The sequence below is a fragment of the Lepidochelys kempii genome, chromosome 6 (genome assembly GCF_965140285.1).
Source record: "Lepidochelys kempii isolate rLepKem1 chromosome 6, rLepKem1.hap1, whole genome shotgun sequence".
NCBI classification, from domain to species: Eukaryota; Metazoa; Chordata; order Testudines; family Cheloniidae; genus Lepidochelys; species Lepidochelys kempii.
In genome coordinates, this window is record NC_136385.1 from 116517296 (window position 1) to 116539999 (window position 22704).

Below are 22704 nucleotides of genomic sequence, written 5' to 3' on the forward strand. Positions count from 1 at the left end.
GCTAGATCAGAGCTGGGGAGACAGGAGATAGGGAGATGGAGCAGAACTGGGTGGAGCTGGGGTGCTAGATTACAGCTATTTAGGATGGGGGAAGAGGGTTTGAGTGCAACTTGGTGGGTCTGGATTACAGCTGGGGAGCTGCAGGGTGTGGCAGACTGGGGTTGGAGCCGAGCTGGAGGGGACTGAGTGGGGAAGCTGAGGGAGGGCTTGTGGGGGCCTGAAATGGGGCTGGGAGGGGGATCAGGAAAGTTGGAGGGGTAGAAAGGGGAACTAAAAGGGCCTGGAGGGGTGATTGGATTGGGGTTGGGAGAGCTGGGGGTCTGTAGGGAGGCTGTGAGGGAGATGGAGGGAACCTAGGCAGGAGCTGTGGGACGGGAGAGCTGGACTGGGGCTATGGGGAGCTAGGCAGGAGCAAGTGGATGGGTGGGGGGCTGTATTGGGGTGGATTTCAGAATTGGGAAGGGGGCCTCTAATTTATTCTTGCACAGGGGCCTTCTGGGGCCTTGCTAGGCCATTGGCTCTGAAATAGGTTACCAAGGGAGGTTATGGAATCCCCGTCATTAGAGGTTTTTAAGAACAGGTTAGTCAGACGCCTGTCAGGGATGGTCCAAATTTACTTGGTCCTGCCTGAGTGCAGGGGACTGGGCTTGATAACCTCTTGAGGTCCCTTCTTGTCCTATATTTCTATGATTCTGTAGGGATGAGCACCACAGAAAAGCCTATGAAGAAATTAATAACTTTGTCTTCAGAGCAGGGGTTGAACAATGTGCAGTAAATAAGGAACTGCATATAGAATGATGAAAAGAAAACAAAATATTGAACAGCTGCTCATTAAGTGAGCACTGTCTACCCAATACACTGAATGAGAGAGCATTTTTCCCACCAGATCCCGACGTGGTTATGTAATTAAATACGGTCTCATAACGCATAGGTCCAATGTGTCTGAATTAAGATTGCATAGGCAACATTACTTCTGATGTTTCCTAACTTCTGAGTGTTTGAATTTGCAACTTTAATAGTGTTCTTGTTTTTTTGGTCTCATGTATAGCGTATACTAAACATACAGAGCTATGGCTTCGAGGAAATTGACATGAACTTCTTAATCTACTTGGCTACATTTTCACTCTCGCCACTGCTCTTTGGGTGAATTCATCTTGCGCTGCAGCACCCTTCCGGAATACCCGGGCTCTGGAGACTCTCTGAGTTCTGCAGAGCCAGCGCCAGTGGTTCTAGTGCCCCTCCGCCCCTCTTGTGGAGGCATTGGTGCCGGCGTTTTCTGGGGCGGAAGCAGGAGAGGTCAGGGCAATCCTGTGCTCCAGCCTTACTGTACCATTGCAGGGGCCCACAGGGGCCCACAGCCCTTCATTACAGGAGGCAGAAGCTGCCTCCCCTCTGTCCTAGGGCTGACTTTAGCATCAGTGCTGGAAGGACAGATCTCACCTCAGGTCTCAGATTACCCTAAACTATTTATTTGTTCATTAAGTGGGCTAGGCGCCTCACAGACATGTCTGAAGTAGGCCTATCGATGAATCACAGTTAACTCAAAAAAATTTATCGTGATTAATTGCACTGTTAAACAACCGAATACCAACTGAAATTTATTAAATATTTTTCTACATTTTCAAATATATTGATTTCAATTACAACACAGAATACAAAGTATACAGTGCTCACTTTATATTATTATTTTTATTACAAATATTTGCACTTAAATATGTGAATATGATCAAAGAAATAGTATTTTTCAATTCACCTCATACAAGTACTGTAGTGCAATCTCTTACAAACGTAGATTTTTTTTGTTACATAACTTCACTCAACAACAAAACAATGTAAAATTTTAGAGCCTACAAGTCCACCTAGTCCTGCTTCTTGTTCAACCAGTCGCTAAGACAAACAAATTTGTTTACATTTACAGGAGATACTGCTGCGTGCTGCTTATTTACAATGTCACCTGAAAGTGAGAACAGGTGTTCGCATGGCACTTTTGTAGCCAGTGTTGCAAGTGTAAGCAGGGGAATAGTCCTGCTCTTGTGGGGAACTTTCCTGGCTTCTGCATTACCCCGGGCTAGCGAAAGGATCTGAGTCTTCACTCCCACTTCCTTTACGCAGTGGCCTCCCTGCCCTTGAGGACTCCCCTTCCACTCTCCTGTCTGGCAGAGTCCTCGTAACCCCAACAAGGCTGGGCCCAGGATTCCTGGGGGGCTCGACCCCCAACCCTGCTGCGGTCACCTAGGACAGGGTCTAGGGTATCTCCACTCTTGGGTACTCTCTCTGCACCGGGCACTTCTCTGACCCACTGACCATTACATACCAGTTAAAGCAAATACAAGTTATTTAATCAACAATTACATTTAAAAAGAATAAGGAAAAATGGGAAAGGTTAAAGGAAACACATCAACCCGCTCTGTGGCAGGGAACATCACAAACGGTGTCTCTGGAATGTCCGGGCCGTTCACAGTCTGTTCCTTGTAAGTCCCAGGCCTTCTTCTCAGGCCCTGGCTGTGCTGTAGGGATGCTGTGGGTTGGACACTTGCTCTGGTGGGGCCACACGCTCTCAGACTCTAAGTGGTAGGATCCTTCTTCCCAGTGTCGCCCCCGCCCTGTCGGGGTTACGATCCAAGCCTGGCCTGCAGAGCCTCTTGGCTTAGGCGTCTCCCTGTGGTGGGCCCGCTGCCCAGGGTCCCCCTCACTCTCCCCAGCTGCTCACCGCACCCAGCTGCGGACTGGTCCAGCCCCAGCTCCACCGCTCTGTCTCTGCACTGCTGCTGCTGCTCTGCCTCCAGCTCCCTGGGCTGCTTCTTTGGCCCCTCTGGCTCTGGTTGCTACAGCTCTGCTCCCAGGACAGGTCTGCTCTGCAGACTCTGCTCCTAGCACTGACCTGCTTCCTGTTTTTCTGGCCTCTCTGGCTCTGGTTGCTGCAGCTCTCCTCCCAGGGCAAGTCTGCTCTCTCTGGGCTGTGCCTCTGGCTTTGGGTTTGCAGCTTTGCTCCCAGGACAGGGTCTGGTCCCTCTGGATCTGGCACAGCTCTGCTCCCCAGCTTAGCTTGGGCCTCTGCTTTGACCCAGGCAAATCCAGCTCACACGGAGGATGGGACCTCCCTGGTCTCCTGACTCCCTGATTAGCCTGCCTGCCCGCCCTGTCATTCAGGCTGACCTGGAGCATTGGCCTCTCCCCATTGTTCCTGGGGACTGTCAGTCTCAGGGTCCTGATTTCCCATAGACCTTTCCCCCTTTAGTACTGGGAGCTAGCCAACCAAAACACCCCCACTGACTTAGTAAGGGGGCAACAGTCCCCTTACACAAGGTAACTACATGCCATATATGCTAAACATTCGTATGCCCCTTCATGCTTCAGTCACCATTCCAGAGGACATGCTTCCATGCTGATGATGCTCGTTAAAAAAATAACGGTTAATTACATTTGTGACTGTACTCCTTGGGGGAGAATTGTATGTCTTCTGCTCTGTTTTACCCCCATTCTGTCTGATATTTCATGTTATGGCAGTCTCAGATGAAGACCCTGCATATGTCCGTTTTAAGAACACTTTCACTGCAGATTTGACAAAATGCAAAGAAGGTACCCATGTGAGATTTCTAAAAATAGCTACTGCACTTGACCCAAGGTTTAAGAATCTGAAGTGCTGGCCAAAATCTGAGAGGGACGAGGTGCGGAGCATGCTTTTAGAAGTCCTAAAAGAGCAACACTCAGATGTGGAAGCTACAGAACCTGAACCGTCAAAGAAGAAAATCAACCTTCTGCTGGTGGCATCTGACTCAGATGATGAAAATGAACATGTGTTGGTCTGCTCTGCTTTGGATCATTATTGAACAGAACCTGTCATCAGCATAGACACGTCCTCTGGAATGGGGGTTGAAGCATGAATATTTAGTGCATCTGGCATGTAAATATCTTGTGACGCCGGCTATACCAGTGCCATGTGAGTGCCTGTTCTCACTTTCAGATGACGTAAACAAGAAGTGGGAAGCTTTATCGTCTGCAGATTTTAACCAAACTTTTTTTTTTTGCGCGATTGCCTGAAGTAGGAATGGGTAGACTTGTAAGCTCTAAAGTTTTACCTTGTTTTATTTTTGAATGCAGTTATTTTTTGTACATAATTCTACATTTGTAAGTTCAACTTTCACGGTAAAGTGATTGCACTACAGTACTTGTATTTGGTGAATTGAAAAATACTATTTCTTTTGTTTTTTACAGTGGAAATATTTGTAATCAAAAATAAATATAAAGTGAGCAATGTACACTTTGTATTTCATGTTGTAATTGAAATCAATATATTTAAAAATGTAGAAAATATCCACAAATATTTAACTAAATGGTATGCTATTAACAGCGCGATTTATCGAGATTAATTTTTTAATCGTGCGATTTAATTGTGATTAATTTTTTTAATCACTTGGCAGCCCTAGTCTGAAGACAAAGGTCCCTGCTCTGAGGCGCCTACAGCCTTACAGACCACATATAAATGGGGACTGTGCTGTAACAGCAAGCAAGTGAATGAGCTGTGGGGTTAGCACAAGTCCTCCTAGTTTCATGACATCTGAGTATAGCCCTGCTATTTTGGTTCTGTGTTTTCACGTGTCTATTTTGCTAATACTTAATGGAGGGGTGGGTTAAGACTTACCCAACTCACCCAAGAAGCAGGTCTTGAGGGGGCTGGAGGCATGATAGACCCTGCGGGGAAAGGCCGGAGATGGTTCTCGTGCAGCAAGCAATGGGGAGGGAGGAACAGGGATGAATAGTGTGACGTGAAGTGGGCAGATACTCAGGCAGCTTGAGCAGACGAAAGGTCGTGAGGGCTTAAGCAAAAGGAAGAGTAGAGTGTTACGTAGGTGCTAAGCTGGGCAGAGCCTTGAAGAATGTAGCATGGGCTGGAACTGAAGGACACAAGGCAGTGAGCAAAGGGGACCAGAAGAGGGCTGGATGTGACTGGACTATTTGGTTTGTATGTGTGTTTGGGGGAAGGGACATTAGCCTTTCATTGCTCCTTGTAAACGTACAAGCCAGACTTTTTTGTGGCAGCCTTCTGGACAGATTGCAGAATGGCACAACGAGTCGGGGAAGCCAGAGAGGAGGAAGCTGCAGTAGCTGGGTCGAGAGAGGATTAACGATGAGTTATAGACATGTTATTTCAAACTGGGTGAGAAAATTCAGTGTATGTTCTGGTTAAGACTTATACTCCTGAAAGATTCTAGATCCTGACCTGCTGAATTGTGGGTTTGTTTCCTTCCCCTGTCTAGAGTCTTCCCTTAGAGCTCTTGACAAGTGGCGAGAGCGCCACAGATATAAACCCATAAAAATGCTGGTCAGCTGCAAATCTAGTCTATTTCAAAGTAATGGATTAAGCAGTCTCCAGCACTGCACCCACCTCTGAATCCCCTGGCCAACTGCTGAGAGTTTGCATTTATATTTTCCTGGGTTGTGTGTGTGTTTTTAAACATTTTTCTGCTCCCGGTTGCTATACCAGGGCCCCAGTCCTGCACTGGAATCTATTCGTGTCCACCATCTTGGTTGTGATGGGACTAAAAGCATCAACCTCTGCCATTTTGAGGCCTGGCTCTATTCCTGGAACTGTAATAAACTCATATCCCCTGTGGATTGGGCACAAAGTGGAGATGCATAACACACACCCACCAGTGGGCTACTCTAGCACATACCCCTACACTCATGCAGAGTCCCATTGAAGACAAGGCACGCCCTACTTTGACATATATCCATTGTAACAGATCTGTTGCAGGGCTTAACTAATTGTGCTGGAGAAATAGTGAGATGGACTGTACACAAAGTGCTGTCAAATGCACAAAGTAGACAAACGAGGGAAAAGAAATCCATCTGGGTAATCTCTCTTGGTGTTGTGAATTTTGGGTGTTACTTGTAGCAATAATAAGTGAACAAATTTCAAATCAGAGTATGCGGTTTTTAAATTGATCCCGTGGTCCCTTTTAAAAGGCTGGCACCAGGAGGTTTACATTTCCTTACGGGGACAGTCACTGTTTTGCACTGTGGCTAGCTCTGAGCATTTCCCAGAGTGCTAGTAACAATTGTTACTGACAGAAGCGTAACCTACTCGGCATGGAAAGCCTTTGACTTAGAATGAATGTTTGCTGCAGGTTGCTGCCAGAACACTGCAGTTATCTGAGTGCCAGTGACACACATCAGACTATCGTTAACGTACAGAATACAGCAACTGCCATCCTGTATTTATTTTATCTCAGAGGCTGTTCGGAAGTTGCAGACTGAAACTTTGTTGTGGAAACAGCAACTTTCTGCATTCACGGCGGCTTTTTCACAATGCCACTCGCAAATGTGGCCTGGCCGCCCTCTGTCATGATGGAGGGGGAGCTGGGCTGAATTTCAGGGAGTCATGCAGCGGCACCATTTAGGTAGGGTGGGCCAGGGAACTGACCGTCCTGTGCTTAGCTTTCACATAACTCAAGCTGGGCTGTTCTTCTTGTCAGGGGGAGGCTGTTTGTGGTCCCATCCTGGGGCAGGGAGTGAGGTGCACGGAGCCAGCTGTGGAGAGGCCGGCCCCTGCAGCTGGCGGTGGCATCCAAGGGCTGGAGGTGCTGAAATGAGCCTCTGGAAGCCAGGCCTGGCAGGGAACTGCGGCATGGAGGAGGTGGGGTATGTGCTGGAGGAGGTGCGGCATGGAGGAGGTGGGGAGCCTCTGCTGCCACTGGGATGGGGGGGCCTGGTCCCTGCATTCCTGCACACTCTGGGCTATGATCGCAACTCCCTCCTAGGAACTCCAGGGGCTGGGGAGGGGGCGAGGGCAGGGATGGATGTGGGGCAGAGAGGGAAGACCCTACATTACTTTCCCCCAGCACATGGTGCCCACACTGGCGGGCTTGGTCCCTGCACTGTGTGCCCGCACTGGGCCTAAGTGGCCTCTGGACCGCCCACGGTAAGCTGCCTCCATCACTGAAATCGTGCCCTTACTTCAATGCCACTTAAATTTGGCCTAGCCGCAACTTCCTTTGATAAAACCGTAGCTTTAAAGCACTGTGGCTGCAACCTTTGAGCGTAAAATCACAACTTTCTGACAGCCGTATTTATCTCCAGTAACATGATCCCTCCTGGCATTGGCAAGGCTGAGTTCCACATCTTATAGAATCATAGAATATCAGGGTTGGAAGGGACCCCTGAAGGTCATCTAGTCCAACCCCCTGCTCAAAGCAGGACCAATTCCCAGTTAAATCATCCCAGCCAGGGCTTTGTCAAGCCTGACCTTAAAAACCTCTAAGGAAGGAGATTCTACCACCTCCCTAGGTAACGCATTCCAGTGTTTCACCACCCTCTTAGTGAAAAAGTTTTTCCTAATATCCAATCTAAACCTCCCCCACTGCAACCTCCCCCAACTGCAGTCTTGATCCTGTGCATAAAGCTGGAGCAGAAGGGCTTTGCCCGTGGATTCTGTGCTGAGCCTGGGGAGAAACGGAATCTGGATCTGCCTAGAGACCTGGGCTCTGACTGCCACTAAACCATATGGGGATATGTAAGAGGCTGCTTGATTCTCTTCCTCTAGGCAGCTTTCTGACCCTGTGGATCTCACTTTGAATCTGTCTGTGGCCCACTGTTTTCTTTCCTCTCTCTTCCCTGCATCATTCCTGGAGCTCTCCCTGCTCTCTATACATAGAGCCATGGAGACCTGCCACACAATATCTGTTCTCTGTGGTATGGGATCTCCCTCCATGGGGACTCCACTACTTTGGATTCCTGCGCTACAGAGCCACATTTTTAAGCTGCTTATGGTTCTAACTCAGCAGGCTCAGGATTTGAGGCTATGTGACCAATGTGGTGACAGTATTTTCAGGGACCACAGACATGCCACTTGGCTGCATGGGTAGGCGCAGTGTATGAAAGGGCTGATACAGGGTGCTGGTGGAGGTTTTTGAATTGGCACACAGAGATTTAGGGTAGGTGTGTTTGGAAATATGCCCCCATCTAATGTAGGCTTTAGGAGGGTTATCAAAGTGCACAGTACCCCTCCCTTTGGATAACTTTGTTAATTTGAGGCAAATGGTAAGTTCTAGGTATTTAAAACATGGCGTATTATAGACTGTGATGGAGAAACAGAGCAACGTAACATTATTAAGAAGTGATTATATTTCCGGAAAATTAATACTGTGTAAGGCAATATTGTATTGTTCCACGTTCCATGTTGCCCTTCAGAAAATATAGTAAATGCTGTTATTGAGTGTTCAGGAAAAGCACACTTCTTGTCTACAAGATGTGTTAATTTGAACTGATAGTAGGCTCTGTACTAGAACTGGAGAAACTTCCAATTTCTCCTTCTGTCTCCCTGCTCCTCCCCACCCCCCCGGGGTTTAACCTTCTGTCTGGCTCTTTCTAGCTCTAGACTTCCATACAAACAGTTGTTCCCCTACCCCCCTCATTTGAGAAGATGAAACCCTGTTTTTGGTGTTTCCAAGTGAAATAGAAATGATACTTGTATTAGTGTTGGAATGCTTAGTGCTCTGTTTATCTCTGATTTTTCTCGTCCTGTAAAATACGTACAGCTATCAGCTTGTTTCACTTGTTTTTTGCTTTATAATTATTATTGTTTTAGACATCCTGTTGTGGATTTTTTAAAAAGAAGCACATGAGAAATTCAGATAGCAGCGTTTCCATTTTAACTGTGTCTCCCGCCCCATCCCGTTATATAGAGCACTGTTGTATTTTTGCGATGGAGGATGCAATTGAACATGTTTCTTACTCTAGCACCTTCATTAGCCTGATTGAGTCAAAATGCTTAATAAGCTGATGATTCCTAAAATTCTAATGTAAATGTGGCTGTTCTTACTCTGTGTGACTTTATCCACTAGGGGCCTGACTAACTCCCAGTGAGGTCAGTGAGAAGACTCCGACTTCAGTAGGAGTTGGATCAGGCTCTAGTCTAACAATCTTGAAGGTGATCACAGTCTGTCTTATTCATGAGTAGGATATGAAGCATTCTGCTCAAAACCAGAAGAACAAAGGTTGATCAGCCTCCAGCCCTTGAGGTTACTGTTACACTGAAAGTGAGAGCTATTTCCCTTAAACTTAAGTGATGTCATAATAGGCCACTCCTGTTCCCAAATAAGAGTGAGCATGGGCAGATTTGCATGGAAATAAGTAAAGGTGTGAATTACAACTCATTTTAGTTATTTTGCTTCTAGTTTCCACGTAGAGAAGCCCTCAGGAGCTCCTGTTGCTGATTCTTATGGCGTGCGTTTGTTGATACAAGTGAAAGCAATAAAATTCCCCTTTTCTGCTGGGGAGCACAGCATTTCGCATCCATGTTAGTTGTATAACGGTTAAAATACGAACTTTTGTTAATGCTTTCTTTAAAGAGATGCTGCCAAGTAGTTTCAAGACTGTGGGCCAGATTCTTCACCCTATTTCTGGTCCTTCTGCATCACCAGTGTGGTGCAAGAAGGATGAAATTTGGTTACAGCTGAAAATTCCTCCATGGAGAAGACTTTTCGGTTCTAGGTCAGCAGAGTCAGCTCCTAAACCAACCTACCCACTCTTGGTGTAGGAGCTGCAATGGGAGTGGAGCTGATCTCTGCTCCCCTATGGCAATTTTCAGCTAGCACATGGGCCCTAGGGGACTGTACCCAGCTGTCATAAGTTCCGATAGCCCTAAGGCTACACTAATGTACATCAAGGCCATGAACAGGGAAGCCTGAGAATCAGGGAAGCATAACCAAACCACTGATGTCCACATTCCCTATGTCCCCCTTCTACACAGACTGTATCTTGGTGCAAGAGAGAATCAGGACCTCTGTAACTTGGTGCAACAGAGAGTCTGTCTTGTATAAATCTTTTTTTTTTTTTTTGTGGGGGCGGGGGAATCATCACACGTTTGCTGTGTTAATTTCTGTGTGGCACACCATAAGTGCCAGCTGGCTCTACCGCAAATGTATGTTAACAGGCATTGTGCCCAGAGTTCTCCATTTCTGCAGACACCACTGATTACTGTGATGCCCCAAGCGTCAGCTAGCCCAGGAACCAGGGAGTCCCTGGTAGTGTTAGCTGCTGGGTCATCCAGTCAGAACATTGCTTACCTGCTTCTCTGTGTCCCATGGGTGGTACGAGACCTTTCAGTATGAATGGTCCAGCCAAGAACCTGTATCAAAGGGGCAATAACTCAGAGCAGTAGTAAAGCTTTTACCTGCGTCTTGATTTTGGCTCATCATTCTCCTTCCCGGTCCAGTTCTGCACGGTGCTGAGCACCCACGGCTTCCATCGATGGCAGCGGGTTTGTCTTGATTAGGATTCAAGGCTGTGTTGCTGTTAGAAGATGAGTTAATGTCCTAAAACTCCAATCTAGCCAAGGCAGTGTAGACTTTTAACAAGTGCTAAGAAGATTGAGTTGCCGCTAGGCTTCAACTGGACTAGCTTAGCAACTGCTTCCCTCCTTTGCCACATGAGAATAGGAGGACCTGTTAGTCAATGCCTTCCAACAGCAACAAACCTTTAAATCCTAGTGGAGGTAACCTAATGGCTAGTGAGCACTTAACACCTTGAAGGGCAGGTTCCGTGGTCGTCTCCCATTACGAGAGCGGTATATCCTGTTGCATCGTTGGGCCATCTTTTGGCGTTGTGAAACCACATAAGAGATTGTATTATCCTGTAGGGCAGGGCAGGACGGCTTGAGTGACAGCTTGTGGAGGGAGATGAAGTCTGTATCAAAAACAGTCATGGTCCTGAGGCACATGCAACCCTCTCAGATGGTCCCTTGTTTTAGGCCCAAAGTTGGCCACATTCCGTACACATTTGGCAGGACTTTCTTCTGTCGTTTCAAGTTATTTACATCAGAGGTAGAGTCATGAAACCGAGGTTACAGAAAGAATTACTTACAATAAAGGGATGAAGCCCGCAACCTCTTTGAGGCCGGGACCATTTTTTGTTGTTGTTCTCTTTGTACAACACCCAGCAAGATGGGATCCTGGCCAACGACTGGGGCTACTAGGTGCTACTGCAAGACAAATAAAAAATAAAAATGAACATATTTCACTTTCTGTGTGAGTAGCCCTGTGTGTCCATGTCTGTGTCTGTCCATTTCTCATCTTGGGTCTGGGTCACACACTGCGTGGTCCAATTGCTAGGTCAAAAGCCTAGGACTTGAGAGTGGGGTTCAATTCCCTGCTTTGCCACAGACTTCCTGTATGACCCTGAGCAAGTCACTTAGCCTCTCTGCGCCTCATCTGTACAATGGGGATAATAGCACTGCCCTCCCTCAGAGGTGTTGTGAGGATTAATATGTTAATGATTGTGAACAGGGTAGATTTGATTTAAATCAAATTCATTTAAATCATTAGTCAGGAAGGCTCGATTTAATCATGTTTTTCTACATAAAAATGCATTCTTGTTGGTTGTTATAAACTTAATACATATTCTTCACAACTCAGGGATAGATGTAGGTTTCATTTTTAGAAGGTACACACTATACATTTTTAAACAGTGATTTATTTTGAAAACTTTTCTAATTAGTTTTACAGCTATATCAGAAAATGAATGATTGTTTGGTTATTTCATTTACCAAAAGTAATTGAAGCAGATATTTATGAAGTCATTGGGAGGTGAACTATCTCCAATTCAACAGGTTAATCATTAATATTTGGAGGATTTTCATACCATGCTGTATGAGGAGGAGACCATCACCAGACAGACGTTTAAATTGTTTTATTTAACTAAAACAACAACGTTAAGTATTCTGGATTTTTTTCTTCAACAGGAAACATATAATATTTTAACAAAACAAGCATATGTCCCTCGCTCCTCACATTTACCTCCAGACTTCTTCTCCTTGTCCAGATCTATTCCACCCCCAAAAATCTTCTATTGAACTTTTTGAAACTTTGCACTTGTAGAGAGAGGTAGGGGATTGACTCTGTGTACACGGATTTGCAGAGGGACAATAGAGTTGAGGTCTGTTATTTCTCACCTCTGTATATTATTTATTTATTTTAAAACATTTTTGCTGTTAACAAGCATGTTACCTCTGGAGAGACAAATCCACAGTTTGCAAACTGCAAAACGAAGCATTTCTGATGGTATTTTCTAGACTGAGCACTGAGTCCCATTGGGTAGATATAAAGATTAACCTAAATAATCTATACAGAAGCCCCGGAACCCCATACGATTGGGTCCCTAATCCACAAACTATTGGAACTCATTTACAAAACTTTTCTTAAACATTACATGACTGTATTGTCTCATACTATAGAATTAGAATGTATAATCCCTATTCCATGATGAAATATCTTTGAGCTATAATGTATCTTAATTAAAAGTATCTTTGGATAGCATTTTATCAAAAAAAAGCATTTTATCAAAAAAATCCAATTTAAATAAAAAAATCTGATTTTTTATTTATTTTTTTAAAAAAATTATTGATTTTTATCCACCCTGATTGTGAAGTACTTTGAGATAGAGTTATGGAAAAAGCACTGTGTGAGAGATAGAAGGTGGTGGTGGGGTTAGTAGGGGGTTGCCATAAATGTGTTGGAGTCTGGGGGGTACTCTTGAATGTTACTTCTCTGCGTGCAGTATCCGTTGTCCAGAAGACATTTTCATATCATGGAAACTGTTGTACAGCTTTAACTATCATGGTCACTTCCTGGCTCGACTGATAGAGTAATGACACCTTTTGGATGGCATGGCAGTTAGAATTGCCTCAGCAGTAAGGATGATATTTCATTTGGAACTGGCTGTATTTACATATAATGGTGACCCACTTTACTTATAGGGTTTTTTTTTCATGAGATACCACAATATAGCTAAGCAGTAACTTCTGCTTTCTGAAGCAGGATGCAAATGATGTAGGATGTCCCATGATATATAAACATAACCTCCAAATTGAATATATGTTTGTTTCCAATCAACCCATTGGGGTCATTCTGGAGGACACATTTCAGTGATTGAAACTTAGTCTGGAAAAAGAAGAAAAAGCTGAGGATTTATCTGCTGCCAGGAACATTATCAACATGTTTGACATCAGCAAGGGAGAAAAAATTCTAGCAAACTGTTACAATATTTGTCACAAAAAAGCCATTCTTTCGTTTTGATCCTGGAATTCTCATGAAACAAGTGCTAGCCTCTCTTTGCCTACAAGCAAGCTGCTAGAGCCATTTTTAGAATAGTGTTGTGGAAGTCAGTGTGTATATACCAGGAGAAGGGGAGCTACTCCTCTCTTCCAACAGCTGATTGATAGATATTCAGAAAAAGTGTAGCTTTGCCTCCTTACTTTGGTGGTTTGTTAATTTTTAGAGATACCCAGAGATACTACAGAGGTTTATATTGATGTGCTTTTCATTGACTGGTCTAGTTTTTCCAGTTAGAATTCAGGTCATATTGGGAAATTGAAAATAATCCTAAATATAGAGCAGAGGGTATCAGTGACCTCATTAAATTTTTCAAAACCATAAAGATCGTATAAAAAATTGAACACAGAAACAATTTATTTTATCTGTAGTTAATTCAGGCATTTTGAAGATTAAATTTACTGAGTGCTTGTAACATCATGTGAAGTCACTGGGACTACTAATTTGAATAAAGTTATCCATATGTAGGTATTTCCAGAACAGAATTCTTACACAATAAAGTAACATTTGTTATTGAAAAGGAAGCAAGCACCTTTCTCCTAATCAAGAAGAAACTTAGATGGAAATGTATTACATGGATTGAGTGGAAAATGTGCATATCCACCTCAAAAGATGATGTCTTCTTTACTGTGTTTAAAGAAAAAACCTGGAATCTGCCCCAGGCTTTAAGTTTGATTAGTTTGGTTTGAATGTGTACTGCTATAATATATTGAAATCCTGGACTTAAAATCTCTGCAGCTTTAAATGAGTTTTTCCTTTTAAAAATAACTTGGTAATAAATGTTAGAAGAAAATTGATAGGTAGGTTTGTGTGTTTAACTGAGGTGGTATGGTAGGCATCAACCTTGCAAACTTTTACCCTTGTGCTAAACTTTCAGCACACGAATAGTCATAATGACTGCAATGGGATATTTAGAACAACCTTGTCAGCTTTTCCTGTTTATCCTCTGGCTATTTATAGAATTAATAATGTGTAATCTTCCACCCATCCCTATACCAGGTGAGCGTAATTTCACCATTTTGTTTTGATTAACATAGCCTCTTGTGTCTGGCCAGTCTCAAATTCATTATGCCTTTGTTCCCAGTCCCGCAGTGTGGATAAGCAGCATGCTGTAATCAACTATGACAAGGACAAAGATGAGCACAGGGTGAAGGATCTTGGGAGCTTAAATGGGGTAAGTTGTAAATTCTTCAGCTAGCTAAAACGTATATTCTGTGTAGGTCTAGGTGCTAATCGTACAACATTTGTGAGCATGCTTAACTTTACTTGTGAAAGGAGACCCATTTTGAGTCAATGGGACTTACTCATGTGAGTGAAGCCTAACACCTGCATAAGTGTTTGCATGGCTGGTTTGAGTAATGAGTTGTTTAACTAGACACACATCCATTAAAGTTATTTTCCTTTATTTTGGTGCTCCTTCTCTCCCCACCCCGTTGCCCCCCTCAACCTCAGCCCAGCTGAACTCTTCAGTTGCTAATAAAATTATAGAGATGGTTAGAAAAGAGGGAATTCAATACCCCCAAAATGGGTTGAAATTTTGTCTCTGTTTTGCATTGAAATTTTCTGACTGGCTCTATAAAACTGCAAAACTAGTAAAGATTCTTCAGTCAGCTGTTCCTGCTAAGCAGGGTGACCTTGGGACAAGCCAACTGTCTTGCTAATTAACGATGTACAGTATGGAATGCCATTTAGTTTCTCTGAGACAAACCATTTAAAAATTGCCTTTTAAATAATGAGAATATCCCGCTCTGTTTCTGTTATTAAGATTGAGGGGCAGAATAGCTTAATGAATTCAGCATGAAGCTGGGAGACAGGCACTCTTGAGTTTTAATCTCTGCTCTGGCACTGACTCACTGTGTGGCGTCAGGCAAGTCTCTTAGGGTTTATCTACACACACAAGTTGTACTGCTTTAGCTAAAGCTGTGTAGTTAAAGCAGTACTGACCCCTACTGTGGATGCAGTTATATTGGTATAAAGGTGCTTTATACTGGCATAGCTATTTCTGTAGGGAAAGGAGAATACGCTATATCCGCATAATGTACCTTTATAACTGTGTCCACATTAGGGGTTGTACTACTATAACTATTTTGGTTTATAAAAAATCATCCCCCCTAAATAGTATACTGGTACAAAAACTGTATGTAGACCAGGCCTTGGGCTCTCTGCCAGCGTTGTCCTCTATGAAATCCGTCATTATGTACCTCACGGAGGTGTTGTGTGAAGGGTAACTAATTGTTGGTGAGGTGATTTGAAAATGGAGAGCTCTGCAGAAGTGCTAAGTATTATTATTTTGTTACATAAATACTGTAGGTGGCTCACTAGCTCAGAACTTATGAGGCAGGTAAGTCACTGTGGCAAAGCAGCAGCAGCTGAAAGGGACTGATAGGTGACGGCAGAGATGATGCAGGCTGCTGTGCTCTTGCTTTAAATAAATATTAATATTTAGTAGTCGTAAATATAACAAACCAGCATTAATTAGAAGAGGTAAGCTCTGCGTAGGGAAGTTTGTATCCCCCCCCCGCCCCGACCCCTGTACCTATTTTTGTTCTGAAACTACAGGCCAGGTCCTTAGCAGGTATAAATCACTGCAGCTCTGAAGTCCATGGAGTTTTGCTGGTTTTACTCCAGCTGAGGATCTTGCCCTATGTTCTAAACCAGGGATCAGCAACCTTTGGCACTGGGCCCGCCAGGGAAATCCGCTGACAGGCCGGGTCGGTTTGTTTACCTGCAGCATCCACAGGTTCGGCCAATCACAGCTCCCACTGGCCGCAGTTTGCCGTGCCAGGCCAATGGGGACCGCAGGAAGCGGCGCAGGCTGAGGGATGTGCTGGCCGCCTCTTCCCGCAGCCCCCACTGGCCTGGCACGGTGAACCACGGCCAGTGGGAGCTGCGGTCGGCTGAACCTGCGGACACTGCAGGTAAACAAGCCGTCCCGGCTCACCAGCAGATTTCCCTGACGGGCTGCCTGCCAAAGGTTGCCAATCCCTGTTCTAAATATATTTCACTGGATTTAATACTTGGTCTTGTCATGCATGCTTAACCTGGGCCATTGTGAAAGGATTAGGAGAGGAAAGTGATGCCCCAGCACTGAAGGCATATTTGCTCATTTTCCTTTGTAAACCTGTTTCTTCAAAGTCACTTTTGAGAGAGTGATTTTTTTGTTGTGTTTCGCAAGCCGTGACTCTGCTCTTATCCACCCAGGAAAGGAATTGCACTGCAGCTCTGAAAACCCGACAACTGGCAGCTGCCGCTCATTTCCTATCTGTGTAGAATTCCACCTCCGAGCGTGTGATAATTCCCAGTGTTTGACAGTGTCCATCTCCTGATCTAAGTGCAGCTGTGTGCCTAGCCCCCAGCAGCATGCCAGCATTTGTTCGCATAAGTTTGTGATCTCTTTTTATTTTTGAACTGGACATACAAAAAGCACGTACACACAACTGCCTGATTCTCACAAGTGGATTGATTTCTTTTCTATTAGGAGGCCTGGAGTCAATTTCCAGCTCTGCTGCACACTTCTTATGTGACCTTGGGCAAATCTCTTAGTCCCCCTCTGTAAAATGGGAATAATTAGTTTGTAAGCTCTTTGGGCTAGGGGGGCATCTTTTAGTTCTGTGTTTTGTACAGCACCAACCATGATGTGACCTTAGGTATCACTTCAGTACAAATAATAATGATGCTTCCTTTCATGCATGCCCTGCCTCCCCTTCCTCCCTCCCTCCCCCCCCCCGGTCTCTTCAGTTTATTTAAATTGTAAGCTTTTTGGGGCACAGACCTGTCTCATAGTTTGTACATGTGCAGAGCCTAGCATGGTGTAGTACTGATCTCCACAGGGTCATGTGGGTGTCACTGTAATAGCTAAAGAAAATTAAATCCAGTACACCGAATATGAATAGTTCTAGCGACTGTTGAACTATATTTTGTTTTCACTGGTTTTTAGGTGGAGCTAGGTGTTTTCAGAGTTGTAAACATGAGTTCCATTGGGTTGCCTGGCTAAATATGTAAACATTATGCCTTTCATCAAAACAGGGTCTATGCTTCTGTCTTGCAGACTTTTGTGAATGACGTCCGGATTCCTGACCAGAAATACATCACACTAAAACTGAACGACGTGATTCGTTTTGGCTACGATATCCTTATTGCCTGAGCACAGTATTACACACTGTTTTTGTTTTTAAGTTCTCTGTTTGTTATGTTGAGGGTTAAATATCCTTAATTATGGCTAATGACTAAGTGTGTTGATATTTCCTTTCAGAGCCTCTGGATGGCTCATCAGCTTAGAATTTCTGCACTGTGGGTTTGATCCAAAGCATGCAAATGTCAACTCCCTTTGATTTTACTGGGCTTTGGATCAGGCCTTATGTTGGCAGTAGCTGCATTCATCATAGGTGCCATCTCTAGCTCTCTCAACTTAATGGGACTAAATAAGTGGTCCCGGATAATCTCCATCCAAGAATATTAAAGAAACTGACACATGAAATTGCAAGTCCAATAGCAAGGATTTTTAATGAATCTGTAAACTTGGGAGGGAGGGGCATACCTTATGACTGGAGAATTGCTAATATAGTTCCTATATTTAAGAAGTGGGGGTGGGGGAAGTGATCTTGGAAACTACAGGCCTGTAAATTTGACCTCAATTGTATGCAAGGTCTTGGAACAAATTTGGGAAGAGAAAGTAGTTAAGGACATAGAGGTAAATGGTAATTGGGATAAAATACAACATGATTTTACAAAAGATAGATCGTGCCAGGCCAACCTGATCTCCTTTTTTGAGAAGATAACTGATATTTTATACAACGGAAATTCAGTAGATCTACTCTACCTGGCTTTCAGTAAGGCATTTGATACAGTTCTGTGGGGGAGATTATTAGTTAAATTGGAGAAGATGGGGATTAATATGAGAACTAAAAGGTGGATAGAAGGAACTGGTAAAAGGGGCAAGCGACTACAAACGGTCATACTGAAAGAAGAACTGTCAGGCTGGAGAGAGGTTACTAGTGGAGTTCCTCAGGGACTGGTCTTGGGATCAGTCTTATTTAACATTTTTATTATTGACTTTGACACAAAAAGTGGAAGTGTGCTAATAAAATTTGCAGATGACACAAAGTTCCTCCCATACAGATGAAGACCGGAATATCATACAAGAAGATCTGGTCGACCTTGAAAACTGGAGTAATAGAAATGGGATGAAATTTAATAGTGGAAAGTGCAAGATAGCAACAAGAATTTTTGTATAAGCTGGGGACTTATCAGTTGGAAGAGACGGAGGAGGAGAAAGACCTGGGTGTATTGATTGATCACAGGATGACTATGAGTTGCCAACGTGATGTGGCCATGAAATAGTCCTAGGATGCGTCAGATGAGGTATTTCCAGTAGAGACCGGGAAGTGTTAATCCCATTACACAAGGCACTGGTGAGACCTCGTCTGGAATACCATGTGCAATTCTGATCTCCCATGTTTAAGAAAGATGAATTCAAACTGGCAATGGGGCAGAGAAAGGCTGCTAGGATGATCTGAGGAATGGAAAACCTACCTTATGAAAGGAGACTCAAAGAGCTTGACTTGTTTAGCTGAATCAAATGAAGGCTGAGGGAAGGTATGGTTGCCCTCTATTAAAATATCAAAGGAGATACCCGGGAGGGAGAGGAGTTATTTAAGTTTAGCACCGATGTGGCCACAAGAACAAATGGATATAAACTGGCCATCAACAAGTTTATGCTTGGAATTACTTGAAGGTTTCTAACCATCAGAGGAGTGAAGTTCTGGAACTGCCTTCCAAGGGGAGCAGTGGGGCAAAAAACCTAACTGGCTTAAAGACTAAGTTTGATAAGTTTATGGAGGGTGTGGGATGATGAGACTGGCTACATGCCATTGTAGGCAATCTGCGACCGCTAGCAGCAAATATCTCCAGTGGCCGGTGATGGGCCACTAGTTGGGGAAAGCTCTGAGTTACTACAGAGAATTCTTTCCCAAGGTGTCTGGCTGGTGGGTCTTGCCCACATGTTCAGGGTCTAACTGATCACTATATTTGTGGTCAGGAAGAAATTTTCCCATGGGTCAGGTTGGCAGCATGGGACATAGGTCACTTGCAGGTTTAAACTAGAGTAAATGGTGGATTCTCTGTAACTTGAAGTCTTTAAATCATGATTTGAGGACTTCTGTAACTCAGCCAGAGGTTAGGGGGTCTATTACAGTAGAGGATGGGTGAGGTTCTCTGGCCTGCAATATGCAGGAGGTCAGACTAGATGATCCCTTCTGACCTTAAAGTCTGTGAGTCTAGGTTTGTTTGTTTTTTTAACCTGGAACCCTGGATGTTACACTTCACTAGGCACCAGTCTGGGAGCAGATGTGAAATTATGTGTAGTGTGTGTGTGTGTGTGTGTGTGTGTGTGAGAAAGAGAGGAAGAGGGAGAGAATGAGAGAGAGAGAGAGCTCGCACAACATCTTCCTCTGATTTTATTTTTTTACCCCTTCACAGTGCAGTTTGTCTGCTATACTGAAGCCAACCCCATTATTTGAAGGGAAAACTTGTCTGCAAAACATGTGCCTTTGTTGCTTTGCCTGCAGGTGGCTTGTGCATGCAAACCTTAGTAGTTAAATGTCTAGCTTTTGATTTGCTCCTGCAAATCGCTGCTGGCACTAAACCTGTGGACACATCTATTCATTTTGCAGCTGCAAACTACCTTTGTGAAGGAGGCCAGGCACTGGACATGTGGCTACTGTTTGGTTATGAAATGTGTAGACAACCAGCCTGTGCTGAAAATCCTTTGATCTTTGATATCTGCATACTCCCCCTTCCAACCCGCCTACTGGTTTGTTCCATCCATCTGTCACATCTTGTCTTTTAGGCCGTAAGATCTTTGCTGCAGGGACCTGTCAATTACTAGATGTCTGTACAGTGTGTGTGGCATGATGGGGCCCCAACCTAGTGGAGGTCTCTCCGCACTGCAGTATAAGGCACTGATCCAGCAAGGTGCTTACATATGTGCCCCATCTTGAGCGTGCAAGGAACAACAGGACTACTTGCGTACTTAAGGTGAGGCATATGTTCAAGAGTCTTGCTGAATTGTGATTTATATGGCTAATATGTTGGCATATTATTAATAATACTCCAATATCTCTTCTTGGGATCTCTGATTTGAAATATACAGAAACCTGAAGATCATTGTTGTAAACTTGAATGCATACAAGGTGTTAAGCCAATGGCTAGAGTGCAGGTAGATTTTAATGACTGTGATACAGATCTAAACTTTTCCAGTAGCTCTGGGCATTGCACGTCTTAGTCAAAGGGCCTAATCATGCAGCCGTTACTTGTGGATATTCCTGTTGAAATGAAATACTGCAAATGAGTAGGCATCTTTATGTTGCCCCTCAGTGGGAAGACTTCCGAGAGTGAGGGCTGCCGGGTCAGTTCCCATTAAGCACAAACTGCACCAAATATGATTTCTGCCCATTCTTCGCCATGACGTTTTAAAGAATGCTTTCTTTGCCTCTCTTGTTCAGCCCTTTACCAAAGGCAGCATCTTTTATATGCTATGAGTCAGCTGAGCTCTGTTGCATAAGGGCGTGCAGCTCTTTTTCCATTGAGAGTGGCACTCACAGGCATAGTGAGGTTTCCCTGCTATGCTCATGCCACTTGTGTCTATTTTTAGTTTAACATTTCCCACCCTGTTTCTTTTTCCCCTCTGCTCTGTGTAATCTTTTATAGGGCTGCTTTTGACAACATTGCTGAATGCTTCCTTTATACATTTTCTGTGCAGCAGAAATTATCTGAGCCCGAACACATGAGTATTGCCCTTTTTGAGAGGTTATAGCAATTCACCTCCTCCCCCCTGCCCCCCCGAGTTACTCTCCACACAAGAAGCTAATACTGACCAAAAACTTGTTAGTGCAGAGCAGGGTTGTGCCCTGGTCCTATGTGGCTATGCAGGGAGCTAAAGCTACTCTTCCTTCTCTTGTACAATCACATGGGACTATTCCAGTTATGGCTTGGGCATTGAGGGGGAAGGGCAGGAGGAGCTGGGAGTGAACAGTCATGGCTCTGAAATCCTTCCCACGGCTCCTCCTGGTCCAGTCCAGCTGCGTATCACACAGTGCTGTGCCTAAAGGCTAAATATAGCTTATAGAAACTGATAGATAATGTTGCAAAATATGCACAGTGTTGTTTTAAGGCAATAATTATATTGGACCATTTAGCTCTGGTAGAGCAATGACTACTTTCAGTTTCTTCATCAATTTTTTCCTTTTAGGCATTTCCAGTTGTATAATCCCATCTGTTTCAGTTACAGTATCACTGTGTCTTTCATTCCTTCCCTGCTTCCTTAACACGTGCCGTACATTCTAACATGTATGTCTTGGAACAAATTCAACACAAAGTACCAGAGGAAGCATTAAAGGTAAGCACATACGTTATTTTTGTATGGAGAGATTGGTACTTGTGAAGCGATGACAGCATTAAACAGCAAAACCCTACAGTGTGTTCTTAAACAACGTCCTGCATTTTTCGGCACACCGGTTACAGCTTTGATAATGAATTGTGGAAACAACCACATCTTAAGGTTCCCCTTCAATATGTGCTTGGGAGGACCTCACCTTGAGGATAAATGTATTTCCCAGCTAGCCTAGATCTATTCTCTCCCTTCCCAACACTAGCATCTAACTGAAATTATTTATGATTTCATGACTGCCAGCTAAACAAAGGGCACTAAAGTTTTAGTGTATAAAGATGAACTCTCAGCACATTAAACTTTTCTTCAGCAGGAAATCAATGTCCTCCTAGAAAGTGAGCAATGAAGGGTGAGTACCTTTCTCTGTGTGCTGTGGCTTATGTCAGCTCCTTAATACTTCCTCCAACGACCCAACGTTGGCTCAATTTACTCTCAGTAACAGTCTCAATTTCAATAGCCTTTTTTTCTCTCCAAAGATCGTAGATATTCCTTATGATTTTCCTTACAGAGCAGTTTCACTTCAGTGAAATGGCTCCCCTAAGCATGAGCTGCAGGATCAGGCACAAAACATACCAGACTCACTTCACCCATGACAGAAAGTCAGTCCCCTCTGGGGTGGAGTGCCATAAGTGTTTCACAACTCACAGCAACACTGCCCAGCATTTAGAACAAGAAGTACCAATACCAAATGTCTACCTTCAATTGACAGTTATAGTCTCACGCCCCTGGTTCCATATTTCAGTCTACTTGTGTAGGAGGGTAGGACAGGGTGACTCTTTCATTGAACTTACTCAGACCTGATTTTTGTGGAAATGCCCTTTTCTGTAGATCCAGTTAGATCATTCAACACTGCCCAGCTTTAAGGGAAACCTATTTTATGCAATATAGCTTTCTGGCCCTTCTGTCCAGAGGTGAGACAGTTCATGATAAAATATGTTGAGGTGTCACTGAAGCCTTAAGAGAAGGTAGATAAAAGGATGGTTTTGGAAGACTTCATCATGCTGTTGAGAGAATAAAGAGCAGTGAGGGGGTTCAGTATTTGAATCCTGAATGGAAGGGGCGTTCATTCTAGTTGTCCTTAGTTTATTTTTTAAAGCGTCTCCTAATGAGAGATTTCTTGGGGCAATGTCACTTAATATCCTTCTAAAT

General features: G+C 44.0%; 1 protein-coding gene across 3 annotated transcripts in view; it reads left to right on the top strand.

Moving 5' to 3' along the window:
- Positions 1-22704, top strand: part of CEP170B (centrosomal protein 170B) — a 98547-nt gene that overhangs the window by 12646 nt on the left and 63197 nt on the right. For 2 of the 3 annotated variants that reach the window (XM_073349816.1, XM_073349817.2), the window contains exons 3-5: positions 14194-14283; positions 17158-17236; positions 21446-21504. In XM_073349816.1, the coding sequence (XP_073205917.1) occupies positions 14194-14283; positions 17158-17236; positions 21446-21504 (228 nt within the window). Of the gene's footprint in view, positions 1-14193; positions 14284-17157; positions 17237-19525; positions 20145-21445; positions 21505-22704 lie in introns of those variants that run through there. The other variant, XM_073349818.2, reaches the window with a different exon arrangement.